We start from the raw sequence: 27,906 nt of genomic DNA on the forward strand, positions 1-27,906 counted from the left end.
GGATTTTGGGCAACTATTCGTTTTCGAGAGTTTAGCAAATAACCAAGCCATTCTCACGGGACAAATATGGAAGTGATTTTTGCGGCGATCAATTCAAACTCAGATTTCAGAGAAAGTTGAGGCAATATATTAATGCAAATTTCTCTTTATGTCGTGCATTGCTGATTCGTAGTTTTTTTCTAATTTAGGAAAAAACATCCTATGTGTATAAGAGCATAAGAGTGTATAAAATATAACTTGGGCTGGTGAGTTCGTGTGCGTAAAAAAATATTTGTTTAATATTTGTTTTTTTTAAGAAAAAAATAAAAATAAACCAGGTCAGGACTTGAATTGAGGACTCCCTACACATAAAAAAGATTAGTTTAAGTAAAATAAAAAAACAACCGAGGGACCACCTGTTTGGAAGTCTTGACTTATCCCAACAGACCACACTTTGATTTGATTAAAGTAGGCCTAATGCAGCCTTTTATGAATTTTTTTAGCTGGAAAATTCGGAAAATTCCTTACTTCTGGTACTTACTTCTTGATCCTCCCGAGAATGGGTTCGTTAGCGGGAATCCTTTACCCAAAAGGAACCATTAAAAAAACATCAGTCATTCGAGACAACGCTGAAAGCTGTGGGTTGTTGAGTCCCCAAACATGACTACACAAATATTTATATAGATATATAACACACTATTTTCGGCCCTGCCTTAGCTTAAATAAAAATCTGGTGTTGCTAGCTATAAGCCCCTTGTCTTTCAAATAACAAAATTAAGAGTTAGAATACGTCAAGGATTATCTAAGGATGTCAATAGATTTTTAATATATTTTGCGGGAAAAGAACTCCCAAGAAGTTTGTTAAAGCGTTAGTTTGTCCCGTATGCTTCATACTTTATTTGCAGTCCCTAAGGCTGACCACAAAAACATAAGTCAAATACCTAGGCACAGTAGCTGGCAGTAACCCCATCTTCAGAAGCCGGGAAGAAATGCCCAGCCGACGCGGGACGCCCCAAATGAGCCTAGTATGGCGGACCAATTATGGCCGCAGTCGCTGATGGACGATAGCGCAACGGTAGACACATCCTACCCGTAACACCGAGACCAGTAAGGTGTTACGTACGACCCACTGGAACCCCCCTTACGTGCATTGGACTCTGGGCTGACGGTGAGGGCATTCTGCGACCTGACTAGGCAGTCTGAACCGCTGCTGAAATGGCTCGTAGGCTAATGTCCTCACTGCCCCCGTCTCGTTAAAACCTTGGCAGGCCTCGGGAAACGCTTCCTGGTCGTTCCATTTAGGTGGATGCGTAGGATTGGTTGATTTATATCCCAATTAGCACCGATCTGGCTCTGAACCCTGGTGCTCATAAGGCCCAGGGTCAACCTTCGCATGGACCTCACTCCACGGAAAGGCACCCATGGGATCGCGATGGTGACTACGCACTGCGACCAGGAACAACGAACCCGAGTTGAGACCCTCACACTATGACTTCCACACCACACACCCCGATTGACAACATGACTGAAGAGGCAGTCTTTGGTAAGCGCAGCGCACTTGCCAGATCCCCACCACCTTCGGCACCTGCTAAAGCAACTGGATCGAGCATGTTCCACCTTGGTACCGATGGCAAGGAGGCTGAACGTTCGCATTCCGACCCACTGCAGCTCCTAAAAACCCTAGGCACGCGCGCGAACGATTTGGTCAAGAGGATGAACGACCAGCGCCACGTTGATGTCCCCATGAAGGATCTAGCGCTGAGAATCGTTGCATTGCAGGCGCTAGTTCTCAAAAACTTCGACAAGCTGCACCTAAGGGAGATTGCGACCGCCACCAAGAGCACCCAAACATCCGTGAAGCCGCCACCAGCAGGAACGAAGAGGCTACGAGAGTCTCCCCAGCCGGCCCTTGGGCCTACAAAGAGGCAACGAGGCACCAAGCAGAAGCAACCGACGACTCAGCTTGAGCTGCCAGCGCTGGATGAGGTCGGGATGACACCCTCCGGCGCAGTGGACCATGCTGCCACCCCAGCCGGATGTCAGAGGTCGACACCCAGTGGCTATTGGAGGCGACTTCAACGCATGGGCTGAGGAGTGGGGAAGCGTTGCGACAAATGCAAGAGGCAGGGCGGTGCTGGAGACTTTCGCTCCATTGGACATCGCTCTTCTTAACCAGGGAAGGGAGCACACCTTCTCTAGAGCAGGAGTCGGTTCGGTAGTTGATCTCACCCTGGTCAGCAGCTCGCTCTACAACCTAACTAGCTGGAGCATCAGCAGCGCATACACGGCGAGCGATCATGTGGCAATCATATGCCATATCGGACAGCGGACAGGTAGCACAGTACCGGCAGAGCCCAGATGGAAATGCTACCGCGCCGACAGCATGAACACGGCGCTGTTCGCAGAGCGGGCGGCGAACCTTACGGCTGGTGGAAATGCGGAATGTATGGCAAACCACGTCATGGAGGGCCTGGAGTCAGCATGCGACGCCTCTATGTCCAAGAGGAGTCAATATGGTCGCCACCACCGACCCGTGTTCTGGTGGAGCGAGAATATTGCCCAGCTACGCCGGGAATGCAACCATGCACGTCGACGTTGCCAGCGATCACGCGGAAACCCTTTAGGCGGGCAACTGCAGGTGGCTTTTAGGGACTGCAGACGCGCGCTCAAGACGGCCATAAAGGAGAGCAAGCGCAAGTGCTTCCTGGCGCACTGCTGAGCACGACCCCTGGGGAAGGGCATACCGGTTAGTGGCCGACAAACTGGGCGGCAAAAAGCAGACACCCCCATCGGACCCGGACCTAGTCAGATCCATTGTCGAGGAGCTCTTTCCGCGCATGGCGGACCACATAGAGGAGACCCCCAGCCCACAGGAAACCTCAAACCAGCCCGCCTTCGAAGAAGTGACGCTGGAGGAGGTGAGAATCGCAGCCAGGAGCATAAACCCGAACAAGGCACCAGGGCCTGACTCTATTCCAAAAATAGCCCTGATTCTCGCCCTCTCCCTGCGCCCAGAAATTTTCGCTGCGCTGCTGAACCAGTGCCTTCGAGAAGGAGTCTTTCCTGAGAGGTGGAAGAAGCAGAAACTTGTGCTTATTCCCAAGCCGGGCAAACCGCCAGGACCAGCATCGTCCTACAGGCCAATCTGCCTGATTGACACAGCAGGAAAGCTGCTCGAGAGGGTGTTGTGCTCCCGCTTAACACGAGCCATTACGGAGGCGGGCGATCTCTCACCGCACCAGTATGGATTCCGCAAGGCCAAATCGACCATCGACGCCATAAATCGAGTGGTGGACATAGCTTCCACCGCAATCGCCGGCACGCGGTGGAAAGGGGGAGGGAAGGAGTACTGCCTGATGGTCACGCTTGACATCAGAAATGCGTTCAACACAGCAAGGTGGAGCTGCATTCTGAGGGCCCTCGACCTCGAGAGCTTCAACACCCCAGCTTATCTGCTACGGATGGTGCGTAGCTACTTCGAAGGGAGGCTGCTACTGTACGATACACAGACCGGTACAGAGCAATACGAGGTGACTGGTGGCGTCCCCCAGGGTTCGGTGCTGGGCCCCCTACTCTGGAATGTGATGTACGACGGCATCTTGCGACTCAGGCTCCCCCGAGGAGTGCACGTGGTGGGCTTCGCAGACGACGTGGCCATACTGGTGGTTGCGAAAGAGCTGACCCTGGCGGAGTCGACCTGCAACCAGACGATTTTGCTCATCCAGCAGTGGCTGGATCAAGTCGGACTTGAGCTCGCGCCTCAAAAGACCGAGGCAGTGCTGGTGTCCAGCCGCAAGAGGGTGGAGACGGCCTGCATCAGGGTCGCAGACACCACAGTGACGTCCAAGAGAGCGGTGAAATATCTGGGGGTCATGATCGACACACGGCTCTGCTTCCGAGAGCACCTAGCCTACACGAGTGCGAAGGCAGCGTCCAGTAATGCGGCACTGACAAGACTAATGCTGAACACCCGTGGACCAAAACATTGGCGGAGACTCCTTTTAACTAGCGTGACGAGATCGGTGATGCTCTATGCGGCGCCGGTCTGGTCCAACGCCCTCAAAACGGCGAGCTACGCCCGAGGATTAGTATCCACGCACCGCCTCTCCTCGCTACGGATCATCTGCGCTTTTAGAACGGTCTCCGACGAGGCAGCCCACGTGATCGCTGGAGTGGCTCCCATCGAGCTGCTGGCGGACGAGCGGGCTACGTACTACAGGGAGACTCACGGCAGAGGCATCACCGACGCGGAGAAGAGATATGTGCGCACGGCATGCAAGCAGCAGAGCTTGTCCAAGTGGCAACAGCGCTGGGATACGTCCACCAAGGGACGGTGGACTCACCAGCTCATCCCGGCCATTGAGCAGTGGGTGGAACGAAGGCACGGGCAGGTCAATTTCCACCTGGCGCAGCTCCTCAGCGGCCATGGTTGCTTTCGCAGATACTTGCATCGTTTTGGTCACGAACAGTCTGCGGAGTGCTCATGGTGCGGGCGAGGAGTTGAGGAGGATGCCGAGCATGTAATTTTCTCGTGCGGCAGATTTGCCGAAGCTAGAAGCATTCTTGGAGTCGCCCTGGGTGGTGCCATTACCGCTCAGAACCTGGTGCCGCTGATGCTCCAGTCTTCGGAGCACTGGGAAGCGGCCAGCAACTTCGCGGCGTCTGTCATGACTAAACTGCGCGCTGTTGAGCGCGAGAGAAGGGAGCGGATAGCCTAGGCGAGGACCCCGCATGTGCGAAGCAATGCTTCACGGCCGTACCGCACATGAACGACTCGCCAAGCCAGATCCAGAATTAACTCTGTACATACATACTATTAAGATAATAAATGAATTAAAAAAAAAAAAAGTAGCTGGCAAGGAGATCCAATGTCGTGGAAAGGGTTCTTCATCTCGGATACTTTGAATACAAAAAATAAGGCGTACAATAAGTTTGTGGAAAAACTCAGTTAAGGGTCTTGCTGTGCATTACTGGAGCGTTGAGGTCGACGCCAACAAAAGCAATCAAACCCATGCTCAGAATTAATCCTCAGCAAATCCAAGACTTCAGGAAAGGCATCGGCCTCCAAGAGGACACCAAGGGAATTAATAGCCTTTGCTTAAAAAACCACGATTCTCAAAGATTTCAAAACCTCATAAGTACACTCGAGACGCTTCATACCCCCATACGTCCAGATTAACATAACCTACCCTAAATGTTTTCGAAATGAGTCGGTGAGACGCGTATCTTAATGGAAGCTATCTCTCTGACATAAGAGGACTGACTTGTAATTCTTCAAACTTAAACCGCCAGCTTTTATTTTGCTTTGTAAAAATAATTTGCATCATGAGATGTGAGGTCTGGGGCTAGGCGTGAGACAAAAACTTGCCGCTTTTGTGGGACTTTCGCCAATGGTTTTGGCACCACAGGTCTGGATGTCTATTTAGCTAATAAATTTTGCGCAGTCTCAACGGACACGGACGCTACAGTCGTTTCACAGTAGCACCTTCGATAATTTCTGCTTGCTAAATAATTAAATTATGTCGGCAAATTAAATTTTACTTTGCACAAAATTTAATTTGCCGACGTTTTCTGAAAAATTAAGAACTTTAAAATTGTTAAATGAAGTTGTATTTTTCTATAGCAGAAAAAAATTGTTTTTTTGTCTACACTTTTTCAGATTGTTATCCCTAAAAATCGGACGGGACACGGCTCTCTTCCAACAATCATCACACAGATACAGTTCACTTTCATTAATATTTCACGTGCAAGAGACATATTGGGTACAAACACAAACACGAGTAACTCTACACCTATACATGCACACGGACACCTACATATATACAGCCTCAGGTCACGGTGTTGTTGCGACCACATATGCCCACCCTACCATGATCACCGCTTCCGGCTCGTCCAGCCTCCTAACCACTCCCATTATTGATCCCTCCTTCCCAGCATGGTCCCCGCATAGTAGAACGCTAGCAATTCATTATATTACTAAAACAAACAATTTTAATTCTGACTTCTTATAGCCAAACATTTTTATACCCGTACTCAAAAAAGAGTTAAGGGGTATATTAGATTTGTGGTAAAAGTGGATGTGTGCAACGCAGAGAAGGAAACGTTTCCGACCCCATAAAGTATATATATTCTTGATCAGCATCAATAGCCGAGTCTATATAGCCATGTCCGTCTGTCCGTCTGTCCGTCCGTCCGTCTTGATGAGCGCCTGGATCTCAGAGACTATAAGAGCTAGAGAAACCAAATTTGGTTTCCAGACTCATGTGATATCACACTGCTACAAGTGTATTTCAAAATTTCGCCCCGCCCCCTTCCGCCCACACAAAGGACAAAAATCTGTGGCAGGCACAGTTTTAAAGATACGATAAAACTAAAACCGCAGTATCGTAGAGAATGCCCATATCTACCAGATTGCCGAATCTGAATCAGATCGGATCATAATTATAGCCAGAATGAAAAAATTAATTTTCAGTTGCTTCCCCTCCCCCTCCACCAACAATCGACAACGCAACTCATTTTCCTTCTCGCTCGCACACACTGCCGCGTTAAGTGCGCGAGCAACCCCTAGCGGAGGAGATGTAGAATCTAATTGGAACATGTACAATCTACATGTTAGATGTATAATATACATTGTATATGTAGATGTAGATAGCATATGTAGCAAAAAAATGTAATATGTAAAATTTTTTTTTTTCTAAAATTCTTTAAAATCATAAGCTCAAAAATGTATATACTGACTGAGTACGGGTATAAGTAGAGTCGCGTCCCCAGAAGCGACTCACACGTTCCTTCTCGTTAAACTTATACTACAAACAACAGAAACCATAGGGCTTTGGATGTGCGCTTGCAATTAATTGCTAATTAATTCCCCTCCCGCAAACACAAACGTAAGCATAAAACGACTCCAATCTAAATTTCAGCGCATGTTCGTCGCTGACGGCACCACTGTGCAATCACAAGCTTCGTTTTTCCCGAGAGAGACAGAAGGCCACTCCCCATCTGTTCGGTCTTATACCGTAAAGGAGCCGTCTTTTTCTCTGTCGCTAGGTGCACCTTCTTGGTACCCTATAGGGTCATTGTGGTAAGGGTATGCATATGGGACATTGGTTTGGGGCAGTAGTGATAATGTTTCTCAGCTTCTGTACTCACTCATCTCAATACGGCGGCGAAAGCGCTTTCCTCCAGTATTGCGTTGGTAGAGTGCTGCGAAAGAAAAGAAAGAAGGAAAAGCAAACCCAGCCTAAACTTGGCATACCTTGCCCATTCACCACCCTAACTCGCAACTCCCTAAGGAGATAGTTGGCTACCTGCTCGTTTTCTTTTTTTCGTTTTATGCGTGCATTTAATTGCGCGGGCAAGCCATTTTCCTATGCTTCTATGCTCGCGTTCTCGGAGATTTATGAACTATGAACTACCTATAGCTAAAAATAGCGAGAGCAAAAAAAATTAAATATTTGTGAAAACTTATTTACTAAAATTTTATATTTTTATGCGGAGTAATGTATATGTCTGGGTGGCTCCTCTTTCTGCCACGGCGCCTCTCGCTTCGACTAGGCCTTGGCCTGGTGACGGGTAGCGTAACTCCAATAAAAATGCGTATGACGGCCAACAAAAAAAATGCGTGCTGCATCCGCAGCTTCTGCTCGGTCCCCGCTCTTCCCCGGCTGTGAGACGGCGGCGGCTTGGCTCGTCCGTTTTGGGCTGGCGGCCTCGGCACCTGTACAAGCACATATATACATATATAGGCCCATATCCATATTGACAGCCCGCTTGCTTCATTCACCCCTGTGCTCGACGCTAATTAGCGGAGGATCGGGAACTGGCACTTTTTTGGCTATAGCCTTGGTCCTACCGAATCTGGCACAACACACGGGTTTTTTTTTCTTATGTACCGCGATATTTATATCAGTATGTATATGGACTATGCACTTCCCGCCTTGACACAGAACGACAGAACGAGCAAACCTCGATCCCCGGCGTGAGACCCACTCTCCCCAATTCGATCCCGAAGTGCCCCTCGCCTTACTGGTTCTTTTGGTGGCCGAGCTCCAGCTCGCTGCTTTTGAGCCCAACCGTTCTCTCTCTCCACAATTATAGCTACATTTTGGGTACTGGCCCTGTAGCCTGCTTTCGGGTGGAAGCTTAATACGTTCGACGCTACAAGCCACTTCAAATCCCCCCTACCAAAATCGCACTTTGGGGACAATGGACCAAAAAAGGCGATTCCAGCTTGGAGCGATCCACGCACATCCTTGGAGCCTACTGTTTAATATCTTAAGCATGAAATTTCCCAATCAAACGTCCCTGCAAGTCTTCTATCTCGTAATAGGCTTGCCCCAACTTCCGCCTTAAACGGGACTTCACAAAAGACGGAGCCAGCTTAGCATTGAACCCTTTTACAAAATTACTCTGCTGAAAATTTCGACGATAAACTTCCTGTCCAACAGTGAAGGAAACATCTCTACTCCGTAGATTGTAAGTCCTTTCATTCCACTCATGCTGCGCTCTCATTGCATCTTTTGCCGTGCTACGAATCAGATCGAATGAGTCGTCCCAGGGAACTGCACCCAGCGATCTTATAACAACTCCAGCTGCCGTAACAGTACCATTCGTGAACATCTGTTGTCCAAACGCCAACTGATAGGGACTCGCCCTTACGGCACTGTGCACCGCAGATCTTAACGCACAGGCTATACTGCTACGCTGCTCATCCCAGTTAGCTTGATCCGTATTTATATAGGCCTTTATTGCTGCCAGGATTGACGCGCTGAGACGCGTTTGCTTGCGGAGCATTGACTGCCGTGTACGCGTGTTTTATGCCATATTTCTGCAACAAAGCGTCAAAGCCATGAGCTTTAAACTGGACGCCGTTGTCAGAGATTAGCTTTTCAGGCATTCCAAAGCAGTGGAACAATTTTTTCTCCAAAAACGGTATTATGGCGTCCTCAGTAAACTTTTTAAAGGGTGTAATAAAGGGTAACTTGGAAAAGTGATATTCCCACTGCGACGTCTAGGATAAGGTCCCAGGAAATCTTAATATAACTTCTGAAAGAACCGTTCGGTTTCTCCCGTTTTCACCAGGGGTGGTCTTGCGGTCTATTTGGGTGCTTAGTGCACTTACAGATTTCACACCCGTTAATAAAATCTTTAACATCTTTCAGCAACGTCGGCCAATAACAGTAGCGCCGAATTTTTTCGAGCGTTTTGTTTATCCCTCCGTGTGCAGATAATGGGTGCTCGTGAGCTATTTTCAAGCCCGTCTGTACAAGACCTTTGGGCACCCACATTTTCCAGCACAATTCATCTGCTACCTTTTCGCCGGTCAATGTTTCGAGAACCTTTCCGGTGGCTAATACTAATTTGCGCGACATCAAAGTAATTGGCACTTCATCGCCCTATTCGTTGACCTGCATCAGCACCCCGCCTACACCTGTATGACTAGCATCACAATGGATATAGAAGGGCTTTTGAAAATTAGGAGTGTGTAACACGGGCGCTTCACACATTGCGTTTTTCAACTCCGTGAACGCTGCTTCTGCTTCCTCGGACCAAATGAACTGGCGCTTCTTCTTTAAGGTGTCTGTCAGCGAAGACGCAATGGCCGCAAAATTCTTAATAAACTTTTGGACCATCCCGTCATACCCAAGAATCGACGCACCTGTTTCACCGACTTCGGAGCCGGATATTCCTTGATGGCCTCTATCTTGTCCAAGTCCATGCCTATAATTCCGTGACCCACTATATTCCCCAGGTAATAGACCTCCGGTACACAGAACTTGCTTTTTTGTATATTCAGAGTCAACGCAGCTTCGGGCAACTTTTCGGCTATTACTTTCAATACGCTGAGAAGCCGTTCAAAGGTCTCTGACACTATAAGCAGGTCATCCAGGTATATAAATACTTAATTTCGAAGATTGGCTGGGATAATGCGGTCCATAAGTTGACGGCGCATTGCTAAGCCCAAACGACATAACATTTAATTGACACAGCGCTCGTCCAGGCACAGTGAACGCTGTTTTATCCCTAGACTAGAGGTGGGCGCGGGCCGGGCCGGGCTTCGTGTCCCGCGGGCCTCGTCATGAAAACTGCGGGCTTCGTGCCTCAAATAGAGTTTGGCATGAAGTCGTGCGGGCTTCGTGCGTTAGCTAAAAGCCCGCTAGGCCCGAAGAGGTATATTTATGGTATATTTTGAAAAGGCGAGAAGGTATATTCCGAATATATCTGAGGGTCTGACGGTATATTTCGGTATATTTACAAGGATTGGATGGTATATTTTTGTATATTTCTGAGGATCGGACTGTATGTTTGATCGATAATTCCGCGGTCACACTACTTGTCTTCTTCGTTTCGTCCAGCAAACATATCTTCAACAATGTCGAGGGAAAAACTTTTTAGATTTTTGGAAAAATGCCAAAAACCTTAATTTACTACAAATTTTGGCTAAAAAATATTAGCCATTCCTGCTAGCTCAGCAACGAGTGAGCGCGTTTCTTCCACATCAGGAAATATTTTAAATGATAGGAGGACCAGGCTAACAAGCGCTAATATAGATAAACTAATATTTCTTTATAAAAACATGTAACTTATTTAGATTTAAGAAATAAAAACTAATATGTCTATATGTGTATTTTTATGCAGTTGATAATTGTTGGAAGTATCGGGCCGGGCCCGGGCCGGGCCGGGCCGGGCCCCTTGTTAAATATGACCAGGCCGGGCCTATTCGGGCCTAAAAATTTCATTTCGTGCTCGGGCCGGGCCGGGCCTCAAAAAAGAGCTCGAATTTACACGTCTGTCTTCTCATCCTTAAACTATCCCAACAATGCAGCTTTGAGGTCGACCCCAACAATGCAGCTTTGAGGTCGACCCAACTGATCGTCCTTACAATCTTATGGTAGCGCCAATACCAGTCACTGGCACTTCCGTCAAAGAGATGAGGGATTTGGTGAGCAGCCACAGAGAGCAGCAGAGTCTGTTAAGCTAACAGCGCCCATAACAGATAGAGACACCAGAAGCGACAGTCGAAAGAAAAAAGGAAACAAGAGTTCAACGATCGACGCCAGACAGTTCGGTGCCAAAGTTTCTCTCGAAAACACGCAAGAAGCAAAAGCGCAGCATTCTTTATATCCAATATTATAACCTCGTTCTAAACATACACCCATTGTAACCAGAGCAAATATCTAATAATAATACAAATAAAACATCAAATATAATAAACATTGTCGTCCTGGATCATTCTAACAACTACGAAAAACCCGGGGCCACAGAGATTGCTGGCGTATCTCGAAAGCAGCTCGATATTTCCGTCTAATGTTGGGGCAGTGAGTGCCTCTACCCGATAAATGAAATCATCGACAGATATTCCAGCCCGCCCAGAGAACCTAAGCTTCCAATTAAGCAAAATCTGGCTAACCCGCTCTGGTCGAATGTCCACACTCATTGGTGAACTTCGGCTGACTGATTCGAGTCCCTGCGAAAGCAACGGTGTTGGCTGTCGTGCCAATGTTTCTTCGGCTTGGTGACCGCTTGAGGGAACATTAGCAGCATTTGCTAGTCGCCCGTGAGACAGGCGAGAATACCTTGAAACCCCGTAGCGATCGCCTGGCTTAACATCTCTGTTTGGCGAACAGATGCAGCAACCATGGCCTCGGCTATGGTTCTCTGCAGATCGCTGCTAGTCGGAGTCGATACCACCACTGGTGGACCAACTTCCCTAACCTGCGGGAGATTGGCTGTACCAGAAGGTGACGCTCCCTGTGGCGTAGCCAAATTGGCTCTTCTTCTCGTGTCCGGGAGGCTCTTCTAAGTTTTCGGAGGTGTTACCAACTGTGTCGTCTATTAGACTTGACATCGAGGTCTGCAAGGATGTTTTGCACACGGGACAAACCTTCTTAAAACCTACTCTAGTGCTAAAGCAGGCCCTATAAAGCAGTGGCCACAAGAGGTAGTAAGTAGTTGAGCCAAAAATTCGACCTGAGAATGGCAAATCAGACACTCTCTTGTTTGAACTTTTTCGTTTGCTAAATTCTCGCAGCTGCCAAATACGGGCATTCTTTCCTACGAATATTGCAGGCTCCTACGTCCACCTAACTATTTTCTAGCAACAATCTACTAAATTGGACTTATCAAAAATATAAATATGTAAAGGAATAAAAATATGTAGGTATGTGTATAAATAAATATAGAATAATAATAATAAATAAATAAATATAAAGAAAAAAAAAAATACAAAAAAAAAAAATCGCTCAACAATTTTTAAATAACAGAAACAAAAACAAAAAAATTCAAATAGCTGCTAGGACCATGCTGTATCTCTATCAATATTTATTCTGGCTTTTTACATATACTACACTTACTCAACAAAAATGCGACGCAGGACACATTTCATACTCGCAGCTACCGGCGTTCACGCTATTTCGCGGTAGATCGTAGTTTGGCACCACGTTTCCATCCGGCGATGGCTGACAAACAGCTTAATGAGGATGGCGTATAACAACTAAACTCTCTTGCTCCTCCTTGAAGCATCTCCCTCCATTTTCCTGATCGGAAATCCTGACCGGAAGAACGGGAGTGTGCCCCAGTATTGGCGGAAAGATTAGTTGGAAAAAAAAGAAGGAATAAAGTTCAAAAAGGTTGACGAATCGGGATGGTGCGAAATATTTCGTGCAACTATCATTCCAGCGTTCATCATAGACCCACATGAACCTCCAGCTTGGTCACTTCGTCAGGTGGCAATGGTTTGTTCACCCACTGCTGGTCCAAAAACAAAGTGACTACCAGCAAAAAAAAAAAAAAAAATAGTATGAAACAACAAAGACTCTATGACAAACATCACGTTTGACCCAATATAGGGTTTAAATGTAAGGTGACAACTACATTCAAGAATATTTAAAAACATTTTGGCCTTGCCGGTTGGTTGTCGGCTATGACAACTCGGGCCCATTGTTGGGCGCCAAATAATAAAATAGCTGTAGCATATTGGACCTATCTATAGGAAACCTTTTCCAAAGATTGAGCAGGTGGTGGTTCGGTTTCCGTGCGGGACGCGTGCTTGTTCCGGCTTCCGTCTCATCGGCAAGAAATGGGGGGGTTATCCCTAAAAATCGGATGGGACACGGCTCTCCTCCAACAATCATCACACAGATACAGTTCACTTTCATTAATATTTCACGTGCAAGAGGCATATTGGGTACAAACACAAACACGAGTAACTCTACACCTATACATGCACACGGACACCTACATATATACAGCCTCAGGTCACGGTGTTGTTGCGACCACATATGCCCACCCTACCATGATCACCGCTTCCGGCTCGTCCAGCCTCCTAACCACTCCCATTATTGATCCCTCCTTCCCAGCATGGTCCCCGCATAGTAGAACGCTAGCAATTCATTATATTACTAAAACAAACAATTTTAATTCTGACTTCTTATAGCCAAACATTTTTAAACTTATACTACAAACAACAGAAACCATAGGGCTTTGGATGTGCGCTTGCAATTAATTGCTAATTAATTCCCCTCCCGCAAACACAAACGTAAGCATAAAACGACTCCAATCTAAATTTCAGCGCATGTTCGTCGCTGACGGCACCACTGTGCAATCACAAGCTTCGTTTTTCCCGAGAGAGACAGAAGGCCACTCCCCATCTGTTCGGTCTTATACCGTAAAGGAGCCGTCTTTTTCTCTGTCGCTAGGTGCACCTTCTTGGTACCCTATAGGGTCATTGTGGTAAGGGTATGCATATGGGACATTGGTTTGGGGCAGTAGTGATAATGTTTCTCAGCTTCTGTACTCACTCATCTCAATACGGCGGCGAAAGCGCTTTCCTCCAGTATTGCGTTGGTAGAGTGCTGCGAAAGAAAAGAAAGAAGGAAAAGCAAACCCAGCCTAAACTTGGCATACCTTGCCCATTCGCCACCCTAACTCGCAACTCCCTAAGGAGATAGTTGGCTACCTGCTCGTTTTCTTTTTTTCGTTTTATGCGTGCATTTAATTGCGCGGGCAAGCCATTTTCCTATGCTTCTATGCTCGCGTTCTCGGAGATCTATGAACTATGAAATACCTATAGCTAAAAATAGCGAGAGCAAAAAAAATTAAATATTTGTGAAAACTTATTTACTAAAATTTTATATTTTTATGCGGAGTAATGTATATGTCTGGGTGGCTCCTCCTTCTGCCACGGCGCCTCTCGCTTCGACTAGGCCTTGGCCTGGTGACGGGTAGCGTAACTCCAATAAAAATGCGTATGACGGCCAACAAAAAAAATGCGTGCTGCATCCGCAGCTTCTGCTCGGTCCCCGCTCTTCCCCGGCTGTGAGACGGCGGCGGCTTGGCTCGTCCGTTTTGGGCTGGCGGCCTCGGCACCTGTACAAGCACATAAATACATATATAGGCCCACATCCGTATTGACAGCCCGCTTGCTTCACTCACCCCTGTGCTCGACGCTAATTAGCGGAAGATCGGGAACTGGCACTTTTTTGGCCAAAACCAAAAATGTTGGCCAAGAATTATTTTTTTTTTCAACTTTTCCCGAGTTTTTAAAATCAAAATTTCGAAAAAAAAATACCGCAAAAAATAATGAAATTTGAATTTGAAAGCTTAATATCTTTCAGGCGTTAAGCTGCAGATACAAAGTGTCTCCGTCGGATTTATGGCTGCATTTGTCAGCTTTTCAGAACTGCAAAGTTCTATGCAGATATAGGTACGTATACCTACCAGATATAAGATACTTAAGTTATGTGAAAAATAGAAGCACTACCTCTGGAAAAAAAACAACAACAAAATACCAGATTTTAAAAAATTCTTTAAAAAAACTACACAATAAAAAAAAACCATTATTTGTTAAACATTTTTAAACCCCGAAATCTATAAGAATCTATATATTGGGCCACAGCCTAATTATAGTGTTGACTAGTGTAATTTAACCCTCTAACTAACTTACATTAAAATTAATTTTTACCGCGGGTGCATGCCTGATAATTGTGTAAAAACACAACTTATTTAATTAATTTTGTGCGTCGGTTAGTCGTGTGTTTGTGTGGTTGCTTTTCGTAAGTACGCCCTCTCAATACATCTAGTTATTGCCGTCTATCACTCTCTCTATCACCTAACTCTCAATAACTGTTCTTTCTCTCTCGCTCTTGTAACTTTTTGTGCAGTAACGCTCTCACTTATAAGCTGTTGCTGCAACCACTCTCCTCTCTCATTTTTTTTTTTTACCGATTTCGCTTTAAGCATTTGCTCTGCACAGTGGTCTGATTGCTATCTGTCTTGATCTTTTTTTTCCCGAAATAAAAAAAAATAAAAGACATCAATATGGAATTTTCTGTCGTCTGTGGCAAAAAAACCTGCAAGAAGCAGATCACCCATGACCAGCCCAATATACCTTGCTGGATTTGCGAAAGCGTAGTGCACGCAAAATGTGTAGGGATTTCGGGACGTGCAGGAGACGCCAATTCCCAAAACAACGGCCTGCATTATAGTTGTGAGGAATGCCGTGCTGTGGAAAACGACATGCGTTCGTTCATGAGGCAGACGCGGAGTGGCTTCAAAGAGCTGATCGTAGGCTTTAAACAGCAATATGATCGGCTCTTGGCCATGAACACTCAGTTCAGCAGTTTACAGCTGCTGGCTGAGTCTCCGAGGCGCAAGAAGTCGACTCCGCGGGACTTGCAAGTGCCGACTGCCTCATGTCCACCGGCATCTGAAAAACTTACTCCGACCACTCTCTTAGTGCAGCAGTTGATTACGTTTGCTACTCCAAGGGCAACGATCGCTGCTGGTGATGCAGATTCGGGAGCCGAATGCGTCACTTCGGAGAGTATGCAGTTAGAAATGTCTGAAGTGTCCGTGTCCGTCGAGTCCGCACCCAAACCCCTTAACTATCCCCTCAGTTTCGCTCCCACCAGCTAATAGATGTCCAGGACCACCGGATACTGCCATCACTGGTACTAGGCCTGTGGTGCCAAAACCACTGGTGGTTTTGTCTCGCGGCTAGCCCCTGACCTCACATCCAATGATGTGACCGCTTTTATACAAAGCAAAATAAAAGCCGTCGACTTAAAGGTGGAAAAATTTAACTTTTCTTACGCCAGGGAGATATCTTCCTTCAAGATAAGCGTCTCCCCAATTCAATTTGAAACCATTTGTTCCGCCAAGTTTTGGCCAGAGAATTTGGTGGTTAAAAAGTTTAAGGCTAAGAAAAAGAATAGGCCCCCCATTACTCTTCCTAGCATTCGGACCAGTGCTCCCTCTCCATCCTCATCTTCCACCTCTACTTCCACCCATCCAAAAAACTAACTTCCTCTCTTGTAGTTACCTACCAGAATGCTGGAGGCTTGCGTAGTAAGCTCAGCACTCTTTTCCTTGAGAGTCTCGCATTCTCGTCCCACGTTATTGTGTTCACCGAGACCTGGTTAAAGCCGGACATCCATAGTTCCGAAGTTTTGGCAGGTCGGTACACAATTTTTAGAAATGACCGTTCGTCTCGACGTGGATGTGGCGTCCTTATTGCAGTGGACTCAAACTTCACGTCGGAACATTTCATGGTCCAGGTTCAACAAGACCTGGAATTCCTGTGCGTAAAACTGATTCTCCCAGGCTTTTCCATTTTCATTACCTGCTCGTATATTCCACCTTCCTCGGATATCTTAATATACGAGCATCACCTGTCCGCTTTAAAAACAGTTTCTTCCTCGCTATCAGATAAAGACCATATGATAGTTCTTGGTGATTTCAATTTGCTAGGTACTGTTTGGTCTGCGGTAAACGAGTCTAATAACCTTGTGCCCATGTCACGACATGACTTTATCGACGGCTTGCTAGACCTATCCCTGTCTCAAGTCAACCATGTGAAAAATTCCTTGGGTCGATTGCTTGATCTTGTCTCGGATCCGACCATAGCGTTGTTAGCCCGAGCCCTTCCGCTCACTATACCTGAAGACTTCTACCATCCTACATTCGAAGTGTCAGTCAATATTGGCCCTACTGTATTGGATCGAATGGGAAGCCTCTCTGAACGTGTCCGCTGCTTTCGTAAAGCCGAGTTTACGAAGCGTAATAACCTTATTAGAGATTTTGATTGGCCCGCACTGTACTTGTGCACTGACGTTATGAAAGGCACAAACATTTTTTACAATGCACTTGACACATTTTTTTATTCTTGTGTCCCACTTTCTTGTCCGGTTAGTCTAAAAAACTTAAAATCAAGACTTTATACAAAATTTCGAGAAGTTGGTTCTCCCTCTTCTCTTTCTCGCTTTGTAATAGCTCGGTCAAATTTCTCCGATCTTAACGCTCAATGCTATAAAAACTACCTATTTCGATTCAGGATACAATTTTCACAGGACCCTAAACAGTTTTACAGCTTCGTAAATAGAAAGCGTAGAACGTCCGCACATCCATCCTCGCTATCATTTCTCAATATGTCAGCAAACAATGATCAGGAAATGGCCGATCTTTTTGCCAAATTTTTCCAAACAACCTATTTTCATGAAAGCTATTCTGGTCTGCCGTATCCATACAGTTAACCAAGGTCGAATGGCATTTTCAGCCCCTTGATAAATGAAAGCTCACTGCTTCATGATCTTCGACTAGTTAAGCCGGTGTTTTCACCAGGTCCTGACGGAGTTCCCGGCTGTGTACTCAGGTACTGTGCTGACGCTCTGTGTGGACCCCTGCTTAAACTATTCACCCTATCCATTAACGCTTCATGCTTCCCCCCTCTGGAAGGAATCTTTTATTATTCCGCTCCATTAGAAAGGTAGCAGGTCTGATGCAAATAATTGTAGAGGTATATCTAAGTTATCCGCTATCCGTTATCCGTTATTCCTAAAATGTGTGAAAAAATTTTAACTCCGCATTTGCAACATCTCTGCAAATCACTTATATATCCGTCTCAGCACGGATTTATAAGGCGGTGATCAACAACCACCAATTTATTAGAGTTTACCTCTTTTATCATTAAAGGCTTCCAAGGTAACTTGCAGACGGATGTCATTTACACTGATTTCAGTAAAGCATTCGATTCTGTAAGCCATTCCCTTCTAGCACAAAAACTTGACCTTTTAGGGTTTCCGCCTAATCTTTTGAGATGGATTTCTAGCTACCTTCGTTCTAGGTCTCAAGGAGTCCTCTTCAAAAACTCCTTCTCTTCACCTGTTAAGGTTACTTCTGGAGTACCACAGGGCAGCCATCTAGGCCCCCTACTATTCACACTCTTTATTAATGACCTGCCTTTAGTGTTAAAAAACTCTCAAGTACTCATGTATGCGGATGATGTTAAACTCTGCGTCCAGTATAAGGACATTTCATTTCACTCTCGCTTGTAATCCGATCTCAATAACTTTCAGTCATGGTGTTGTGCAAATGTGTTACACCTAAATGCCTCGAAATGCAAAGTAATGACATTTCATCGCTCCAGCCCCTTTTTGGCTCCTTATAGCCTCTGCGGTGGTTCTCTTGAGAGAATTACCTTGGTTGATGATCTTGGTGTTAAACCAGACTGCACACTCAATGAACACAGTTCGTCCGATATTAGAGTGCGGCTCTTGTGTATGGTGCCACCAGTTCAAATTACACCAGGACCGTATAGAATCAGCCCAGAAAACTTTTAGCTCTGAGTGGCGTTAGCTGGGTTGTAGGTGTGAGACTGCCATCTTACCCTCGTAGATTGCTTTTGATAAACCTTCCAACCTTAGTAGTAGAAAAATGCTTGGGGTGATTTTTATGCACAACCTGATCAAGGGTGACGTAGATAGCCCTGACTTGCTGAGCCGCATAAGCTTTACGATTCCTATTCGATCTAGTAGAAACCTTTCCCTTAGTTCCTTCCACTTTGTATATGAAATTATTCCTTGCCTGAACCGTTTAGAGTCTTATGCTCGGATTATACTTCGCTCTACTTAATAATATCCACCACTAATTCCCTTCTTCTTAAATCACTAATACTAACATACCTTTCCCGTAATTAGTACTATTTCTTAGGTATTTTTTCATGTTTATACTCTCTGCACACTGAGTCCATCCTGGGGGAACGGTGGGAATTTTTGAAAGATGTAAAACACCGATTCACATTGACACCATCCACCATCCATGAGAAACAGCTGTTGCTCACAATTGCGTGCGTGAAAATTTGTTTACTTTAATTAAAATGAATATAAATAACATTTCAATGGTCGTGAATGTGATTCAGCAGCAAAACATATTCTTGCACAAGCTAATCATGTTGTTGGACATGGACGATGATGATGAGGATAACTTTGACGAGGAGGAGATAATAGAATGGATATCTGTTTTGAAAACACTGAAGCCCGGAAGGTTGTGCTCTTTTGTGACTGCTTATACTAAATAAAAATATAAATTATACTGCTTATACTAAAAAAAAATATAAATTATATGTGTGTTGAGAAGCGGTTTGGACATTTTGGGAGAAAGATGTACCCAAAAACAACGAGGCGTTTTTAAAGCTAAGTTATGTACAGCCGTATACTTTGGGCTCTTTGTTTTGAGTAAAGAATAGTCGGAATGCTGTCAGCCTATAGCGTGTGCAATATCCTGCTTGAGTTTTGCAGAGCATTCATAAATGAGAGGATTCCAGAGGATAGTCCACAAACAGAGTTGTGTATCTGAGACAATTTTGATATATCAGATGTTTTGTTGTTGTTTTTTTACCATTTTCCTGTCTGTCATTGTTTACATTTTCGTAGTGAATTCCGATTTTTTGTTGTGAATGTCAAATATTTATTGTTGCATTTGACAATTATCGAAAAAATACCGCACTGAAACGTGAGAATTAGGAACATCCCAGATGGATGGTGGAATAACTGGGAAATTTTTGGAACGGCAAAACCTTACGGACCATCCTAGAAATGGATGGTGGATGGTCCCCAGTGTGAAAAGGCTATTAGCTCTTTGAGTTGTGTTTAGCTCTAATTTTGCTCGAATTTTAGTCTAACACCTATCTTGGTAACAACCAGAGTGATTATTACGTTGATGTCGTTCAAGACATAATTTAGAATTATGAAAAAAACTGGAGTCAACATGGCACTACAAATTCATTTCCTGCACTCCCACTTAGACTTTTATTCCGACAAACCTAGGGGACGTTAGTGATAACACGGAGAGAGATTTCATCAACAATTCAAATCTATGGAACGACGGTATCAAGGTGTTTGGAATGAGAATATGTTGGGCGACTGGACTCTCATAAGCGAATCTGATTCGAATGACAAAGGAAGACATCCACAAAACTTAAATTGTTTTAAGAACAGTAACAAGCAGTAGAAACCCAAATTTATCACATACGTTTACAAACTTTTAGCAATATAACACCAAATAAAAAATTAGTATATCCTTTAAATGCGCTGAAATGACTAAAAATTATGGATTGTTGAATGGGTTAGGGAATGGAATTTTATATATCAGGTATTTGTACTTTAATTTGATTGAAATATGAATAGGTAGACGCGACAAATGTCTAATTTGTGTGGACCTGCACTTGTGAGAATATAGAGGAAACATTTGACCTGAAGAGGTATCCTACCTCAGATAAGGAAAAACGTAATTGTCAAAAACATTTCATACCAAAGGAATGCGATAAGGTACCAAATGTACAACCCTTTTTCGTTTGTTTTGTTCCCAATTAGCAGTTGGGCCCGCAACCTTCAAAAAGGTATTTTTTTTCATTTTTTTCCTTTTTTAGGTTTGGTTAACGAATTTTAGCTCCAGTGCTTCTCCATAGATTTTAATGAGCAATACCTTAAACGACGCCTTATTAATGCACTTATACACATAAAAATAGAGAACACTGGATATAATTTTTTGCTGAGTTTTTAAAGTCAAAATGTCGTAAAAAATACCGCACAAAAATCATAATTTATGCATTTCAATGCTTTATATTTCCCAGACGGTAACCTGAAATCACAAGGTTTTTAGGCTGACTTATATCTGCTTTAATTAAATAGCAAAGTTCTTTACAACCAGACGTAAGATACTAGAGTTTTTTGAAAAAAAAGGCGCTACCTCTGAAAAAAGCTTTAAGAAAAAATACCAGACTACAAAAATTCTTTAAAAAAAGTTTTGCCATAGATAAAAAACCATAATTCTTTAAAATATTTGAAAGTATATCTATCAGAAAAAGTCGGTTTGGATCCTTGAGAAAAAAAAAGTTTATTGTGTCAAGTAGTGTTATCGAGCCTATGCTTCTTCAAAAATTCATCAAACGATTTGTTGACAAATTCAACGCCATTTGTGCTCGGGATACATTTAAGGTTTTTTCCCGTTTGCCGTTCAACCAGTGTTTTGAACTCGAGAAACTTTACCCATTTATAATCGATGAAGATAAGAAAGTACTTCGATCCAGCAAGTGATTGTGTGCCAAATGGATGTCTTGTCTTGTGCTCTATTGGTGGCCGCGCACGGATCTTGCTCAGCATACACGTTTTACAATTCATACTGGCTGGGAAAACCATATTTCAATACCATGCACCATTCCTTTGCTGAGCAAGTCCTTCATACTGCTGATATTCAAATAGTTGTAAATTTCATGAGACAAGACACCATCAGCCTTAATCGCAGCAAAACAGCTGTTTTGTGTTTCTTGAAGCATATACAAGTTTCCAACTTTTTTCGCCGTTATAATGCACTTACCGTCTTGGAATACTTTCGCTTATTCTTGCCCAAAAGTGACAAAACATTTATTTTTTTACAGCGCTGATCATTTTGGAAACATAGAGAACATTTTTTATCAACAGCATACATATTTCTGCCAGCAGCTTAATCTCGCCATTCCCTTCACCATTGGCTTTTCACCATTGTCAATGTAATAAACATGTTGCTTGCCCAACTTTTTGCTGAAAATAATAAAACTGATTTAATAAGCGTTTAACTTGGCTATTTTCAATTCATAGTTTCAAGATGCATTAGTATTGTAGTATTCAGTATTGCTGTTGGATTGAGTGTATCGTCCTGTAGGGCGGCTGGATTGAGTGCATCACCTTTGCTGTGGAGAAATGACCAACTTCGTGTGATCCTTGAATGATTTCCGTTTCCATTAGCTTTGCCATTCACAACTTTGAAGAGAAGACCTCCTTTAAGCTTGTAGTTTTGGGATGGGTGCTGCTTCAGGATCTTTACTATGACTTTGATGAAATCGCCATCCTGCTGTGCCTTCTTTATCTGAGCCGTTACGAAAAGTTGTCGGGAAACGACTGAGTCAGTCCACGTGTCTTATTCTGCCTACTTTCGTCGTGGTCTGCTTAAACGCTTAAACGGTTTGTAGCGATTGCAGCTCTGATTGAGCGGCCGTGCAAATTGTGCGTACCTAGGCTTGAACTGCACTAACATCTTTGGGCGTAGCCCACCAACTGATTGTTTCTGTGTTTTTACCGGGCCAGATTCGCCGTCCTCAATAATATGGCCAAGAAAGGTTATGCGTGGCTGCATGAAGCTACATTTCTTCAAAAGACCGTATATGACTTTAATGCTAGCCCACACGCACATTTTTTAATGTGCTGGCTTCGTCTGTGGCTTCAGTAATGAAACAGCTTGAGCACTCCGCCGGGAACTACCATCAGTTGGATTGGGCACTGCATTTAAACTTGTGTGGGCTGCTTTTTATCATCTGTTCGACGTATTTTGCGATATTGCCGGGGAGCAACAAAGGATGAATCTTCAATTAACGATTAACGATTGGTGAAAATCAAGAAGTTCAGCTGAGGTTAATATATTTAGTTAACTAGTTCGCAAAAACTTGTGAAGGTTTTTTACTGCCAATAACCGATCAATGCAATAGATTTCACGAAATTATCCAACTCATTTAGCAAAAAACAAATTTTTTAAATTTTATTTCTTGAATTTTGTTTGTAAAATTCGGTAGCAACCTCTAAAAAATTTGTTTAAATAAAAATAAAAACTTTAATATTACTATCAAACCCAAGATAATAAAATTAAGGGGTGTCCCGTTTAAATTTCAAAAAAACATTTTATTGGGCTCAACCTAATACTCATCTATCAGCTGTAACGAACCATCGATCCCATGGTTCGTCACAAGCAGTCGGTGCAACCAACGCTACCCCCAGGTGAAGATATCAGCATCAACGAATTCGAAGATGCAGCACAGGCCAAAAGACGCCGACCGAAGAAAGACGAGAACGCAACACGCGCGAAGCCAATGACCGAAAAACCCGCTGGCTCACCACCACAGCAAAACAGAAATAACGAACGCTCTCAAATGACGAGTTCAACACCCAACGAAATGAAAACTCAGCACACGCGCCACCAAAATCCACGAAAATGGGAACAGCAAGAGACCAATATAAGGAAAAATAAAATATCAACCGCAGCATACGCGCGGCTAGCAGACAGAGACCCGAAGACTCCGCACACGTGCCATCGAACGTCAAGAAAATGCGATCACCCCACGCAGCAAAATACAACCAATAGCATGGAAAAGTGCCGATCAAACCGCAAAGCGAAACCCGAGCTCGGCTCGGAGCATACATTGCAGCACTGGCCCTATCAAGAAAGCGAAAACGCAATATATATCTAAGTTCTACCTGTACTAAAGAAGTTCACTTGGAGTTCGCTAGGAGTTCGCAAATCGGCAGTTCGCTTTCGAGTCGATAGGCAGTCCATCAGCCATAGTCAATCGGCAGTCGATCGGCAGTTGATCGTCAGTCCATCAGCCAAGGCAGTCCATCGGGAATCAAGAAGTAACATACACGCCGCGGTCAAGCTGTCAAAACTAACCAAGTAACATAATAACCCGAAATAATAAACAAAACGATTAAAACTTTAAAGAACCAACCAGTGTTGTGATTTCGCTAACCGTTCTATTTCAGTTGCTGGCAAAGTTCCTGGTTTTCCCGATAAAGTCCTCGTGAATTACAAATATCTCGTGATTCAGGACCCTGGACAGACTGATGCATACCACAGCCTGAGATAGGTCATAGCAAGTGGCGCCCGAGCAGCAACTTTAAAGGATTTTGTAGGAAAATTTCAAGAAAACCGATATCAGGACTTTGTGGATTAAAGACCCAATGCCATTAAAAAAACGAGAAGGAACGTGTAAGTCGCTTCTGGGGACGCGACTCTACTTATATCCGAACTCAGTCAGCATATACATTTTTGAGCATATTATTTAGAATTTTAGAATAAAAAAAAAAGTATACATATTAAATTTGTTTGCTACATTTGTTATCTACTTCTACATCTAAAATGTATATTTTACATCTAACATGTAGATTTTAGATGTACCATTTATATTCTACATCTCCTCCGCTTGGAGTTGCTCGCGCACTGAACGAGGCAGAGTGTGCGAGCGAGAAAGAGAATGAATTGCGGATCTCTGGCTGAAGTAGGCGGGGGAAACAACTGAAAATTAGTTTCTTCATTCTGGCTATAATAATGATCCGATCTGATTTCTGATTCGGCAATCTGGTAGATATGGTCTTTCTCCACGATTCTGCGTTTTCAGTTTTATCGTATCTTTAAAATTGTGCCTGTCACATATTTTCGTCTTTTGTAGGAGCGGAATGGTGCGGGGCGAAATTTTGAAATACACCTGTAGCAGTTTTTTTTTGTTATATCAGTTTATTAGGTAAGGAAGTGTGTAGAATAATAATATAATAAGAAAAAGAATTATATGTGGAAGAGAAAATAAATAAATAAAGCCCGAGCCCGATTAAGTCCCTTCGCAGGGACGGGCGGGTCGCCTTAGACCCCTCCTTCTATGCCGTTTCGACTCCGCTCCAGCTCTCTCAGCTTCCGCATAACTTCTGACGCGAATCCGGTTACCCTTGACCAGAACTGTTCGCTCAATACCATCCTGTTAATCAGGTTCTCGGCGTTCAGCGTGTCCCCGCCAATGCAGCTCCGCTGATCTGCAAACCTTGCGCAGATGAAGAGGATGTGCTCTGCGGTTTCTTCGACGCCACACGTCGGGCAGTTAGCGTCGCTGTCGTGCCCGAAACGATGGAGGTAGCTCCTAAAACAGCCGTGTCCACTTAGTAGCTGGGTTAGCCAAAAATTTACTTCTCCATGCTTCCGGTTTACCCACATAGCGATGTCCGGTATAAGGCGGAATGTCCATCTGCCCTTCGCTGAGGTGGCCCATCGTTCCTGCCATCTGTTTAAACTCCACACTTGTAGCAGTGGGATATCACATGAGTCTGGAAACCAAATTTGGTTGCCCTAGCTCTTATAGTCTTTGAGATCTAGGCGCTCATCGAGACAGACAGACGGACAGACAGACATGGCTATATCGACTCGGCTATTGATGCTGATCAAGAATATATATACTTTATGGGGTCGGAAACGTTTCCTTCTCTGCGTTACACACATCCACTTTTACCACAAACCTAATATACCCCTTAACTCTTTTCTGAGTACGGTTATAAAAATTGAATAGACAAGCGAAACTCACCAATTACATTACTCGACAAAATCCAACTTTATTTTCCTCAAGGATCCAAACCAACTTTTTCTGATAGATATGGGACTTTAAACTTTTTAAAAGAATTATGATTTTTTATCTATGGCAGAGCTTTTTTTTTGAAGAATTTTTTAGTTCTGTTATTTTTTTGAAAAGCATTTATCAGAGTTAGCGCTTCTTTTTTTCACAGAACTCTAATATCTAAGATCTGGTTGTAAAGAACTTTGCTATTTTAAAAAGAGAATTATATCAGCTATAAGTCAAGTCCAAATCTTTGTGATTTCAGCTTACCGTCTGGGAAACATAAAGCATTGAAATGCAAAAATGATGATTTTTTTGCGGTATTTTTTACGACATTTTGACTTTAAAAACTCAGGAAAAGTCGAAAAAGCTTTAAAAAATACCAGACTTCAAAAATTCTTCAAAAGAGTTGCCATAGAAAAAAACCATATTTCTTTAAAAAACTTTAAAGCCCCATATCTATCAGAAAAAGTCGGTTTGGATCCTTGAGGAAAAAAAAGTTTGATTTTGTCGGGTAGTGTTATTATAATGCTTTATGATAAACAACATTCTTTGTTTTTCTCTGGCGCGTAAATAGTTTGGTTGGTACTCCGACTCAGGAACAGGCGACATATAACTGGCCATGCGAAAAACATTGATTTTCAAGATTAATGCCACAAACAATTAGCGGCAGCCCTTGAGATTTATTTATCGACATTACCGAAATTTATCGACAAAAGAAGTGGCTGGTTTATTTTCCGCAACATAATAATTACCGATCCGATCCTTAGTTGCAGATTATGAGGTGGTAGTCCGGGCAATTCCATCGAATTTAAGAACTCCGTTGGATAGTTGACAACCTAATCTTGGTTAGTCGTCTTGGTAACTTATTACCACAAATTTAACCCCTTTTCGTTTGCTTTGTTTCCAATTAGCAGTTGGGCAACCTTCCAAAAAGTATTTTTTGTCTTTTTTTTTCATTTTTTAGGTTTGTTTTTAAGCTCCACCGTTTATCCATAGATTTAAATGAACAATGCCTTAAACGACGCCTAATTAAGGCATCTATCTAAAACTAATAATGTTGGCCAAGAATTATTTGTTTTTTTAATAATAAAATTTGAATTTGAAAGCTTAATATCTTTCAGGCGTTAAGATAGAGATACAAAAGGTCTGGGTAAGATTAAAAGCTGCAATTGTTAGCTTTTCAGAACTGTAAAGGTCTATGCACCCAGATATAAGATACTTAAGTTATCTGAAAAAAACCATGAAAAATATACCAGATTTTAAATATTCTTTAAAAAAAAATTACACCATAAAAAAAATAATAAAGCACTACAAAAATTTTTAAATCCCGAAATCTATCAGAAAAAGTCATTTTGGTTCACAGCCTAAATAAAAAGTTCAATTTTGTCGAGTATTGTCATTGATTCCAGGTATAATATTGTGGCATTTCGGAATAAAGCAGTGTTCTTGCAAAGTCATCCTTCTGCCACATTTCAAAGAAGCTGGTCAATGTCGATGGCGGCCTCTCAATTCGTTGTAATACCTTTATCGTTGTAAAGTACACCCTTTGACCATTTTCCAGATGTACGAACTAATGAACAACAGTGGGGTATCTTTTATGTATTGGAAATGAAACGAAAATGAACGTGTTATTCGCTTCTGGAGACGCGACTCTACTTATACCTGTACTCAGTCAGTATATACATTTTTTTGAGCTTATGATTTTTTAGAATTTAAAATTTAAAAATTTTACATCTGTTTTTTGCTTCATCTGTTATCTACATCTACAATGTATATTCTACATGTAACATGTAGATTGTACATGTACCATTTAGATTCTACATCTCCTCCGCTGGAGGTTGCTCGCGCACTAAACGCGGCAGAGTGTGCGAGCGAGGAAGAGAATGAGTAAAATGTCTCTGGCTGAAGTAGGCGGGGGAACCCACAGAAAATAAATTTCTTCATTCTGGCTATAATTATGATCCGATCCGATTCAGATTCGGCAATCTGGTAGATATGGCCATTCTCTACGATACTGCGTTTTCCTTTTTCTTGTATCTTTAAAATTGTGGCTGCCACAGATTTTCGTTTTCTGTTGTAGCAGTGTGATATCACATGAGTCTGGAAACCAAATTTGGTTGCCCTAGCTCTTTTAGTCTGTCAGATCTAGGCGACAAACAAGACGGACAGACGGACAGACAGACATGGATCTATCGACTCGGCTATTAATGCTGATCAAGAATATATATATACTTTATGGGCTCGCAAACGTTTCCTTCTCTGCGTTACACATATCCACTTTTACCACAAATCTAATCTAACTCTTTTTTGTGTACGGGTAGAAAAATACGCCACATCGCCTCATTACTACTGACATAGCGTCCCATCGTTTGAATTTTCGGCAGCAACTCCGAACACAGCCATGTCAGCCACGTACTTGCAGATATATTTGATTGATTTTACGGAATGGCAATATTCTATGTTTATGT

At 43.5% G+C, this 27,906-nt stretch overlaps 1 protein-coding gene across 15 annotated transcripts in view; it reads right to left on the reverse strand.

Annotated features, from left to right (window-relative positions):
* LOC111075397 (forkhead box protein P1) overlaps positions 1-27,906 on the reverse strand; it is a 345,608-nt gene that overhangs the window by 69,656 nt on the left and 248,046 nt on the right. Inside the window, exon 7 of one of the 15 annotated variants that reach the window (XM_041593680.1) lies at positions 12,368-12,528. The exons of 12 other annotated variants lie outside the window; for them this stretch is intronic. In XM_041593680.1, coding sequence (XP_041449614.1) covers positions 12,388-12,528 — 141 coding nt within the window. In that variant the 3' untranslated portion in view covers positions 12,368-12,387. Of the gene's footprint in view, positions 1-12,367; positions 12,529-12,681; positions 12,750-21,630; positions 21,834-27,906 lie in introns of those variants that run through there. 2 more of the 15 variants (XM_041593686.1, XM_041593685.1) reach the window with 2 other exon arrangements.

Source organism: Drosophila obscura, unplaced genomic scaffold (genome assembly GCF_018151105.1).
Source record: "Drosophila obscura isolate BZ-5 IFL unplaced genomic scaffold, ASM1815110v1 contig_194, whole genome shotgun sequence".
Taxonomy (NCBI): Eukaryota; Metazoa; Arthropoda; class Insecta; order Diptera; family Drosophilidae; genus Drosophila; species Drosophila obscura.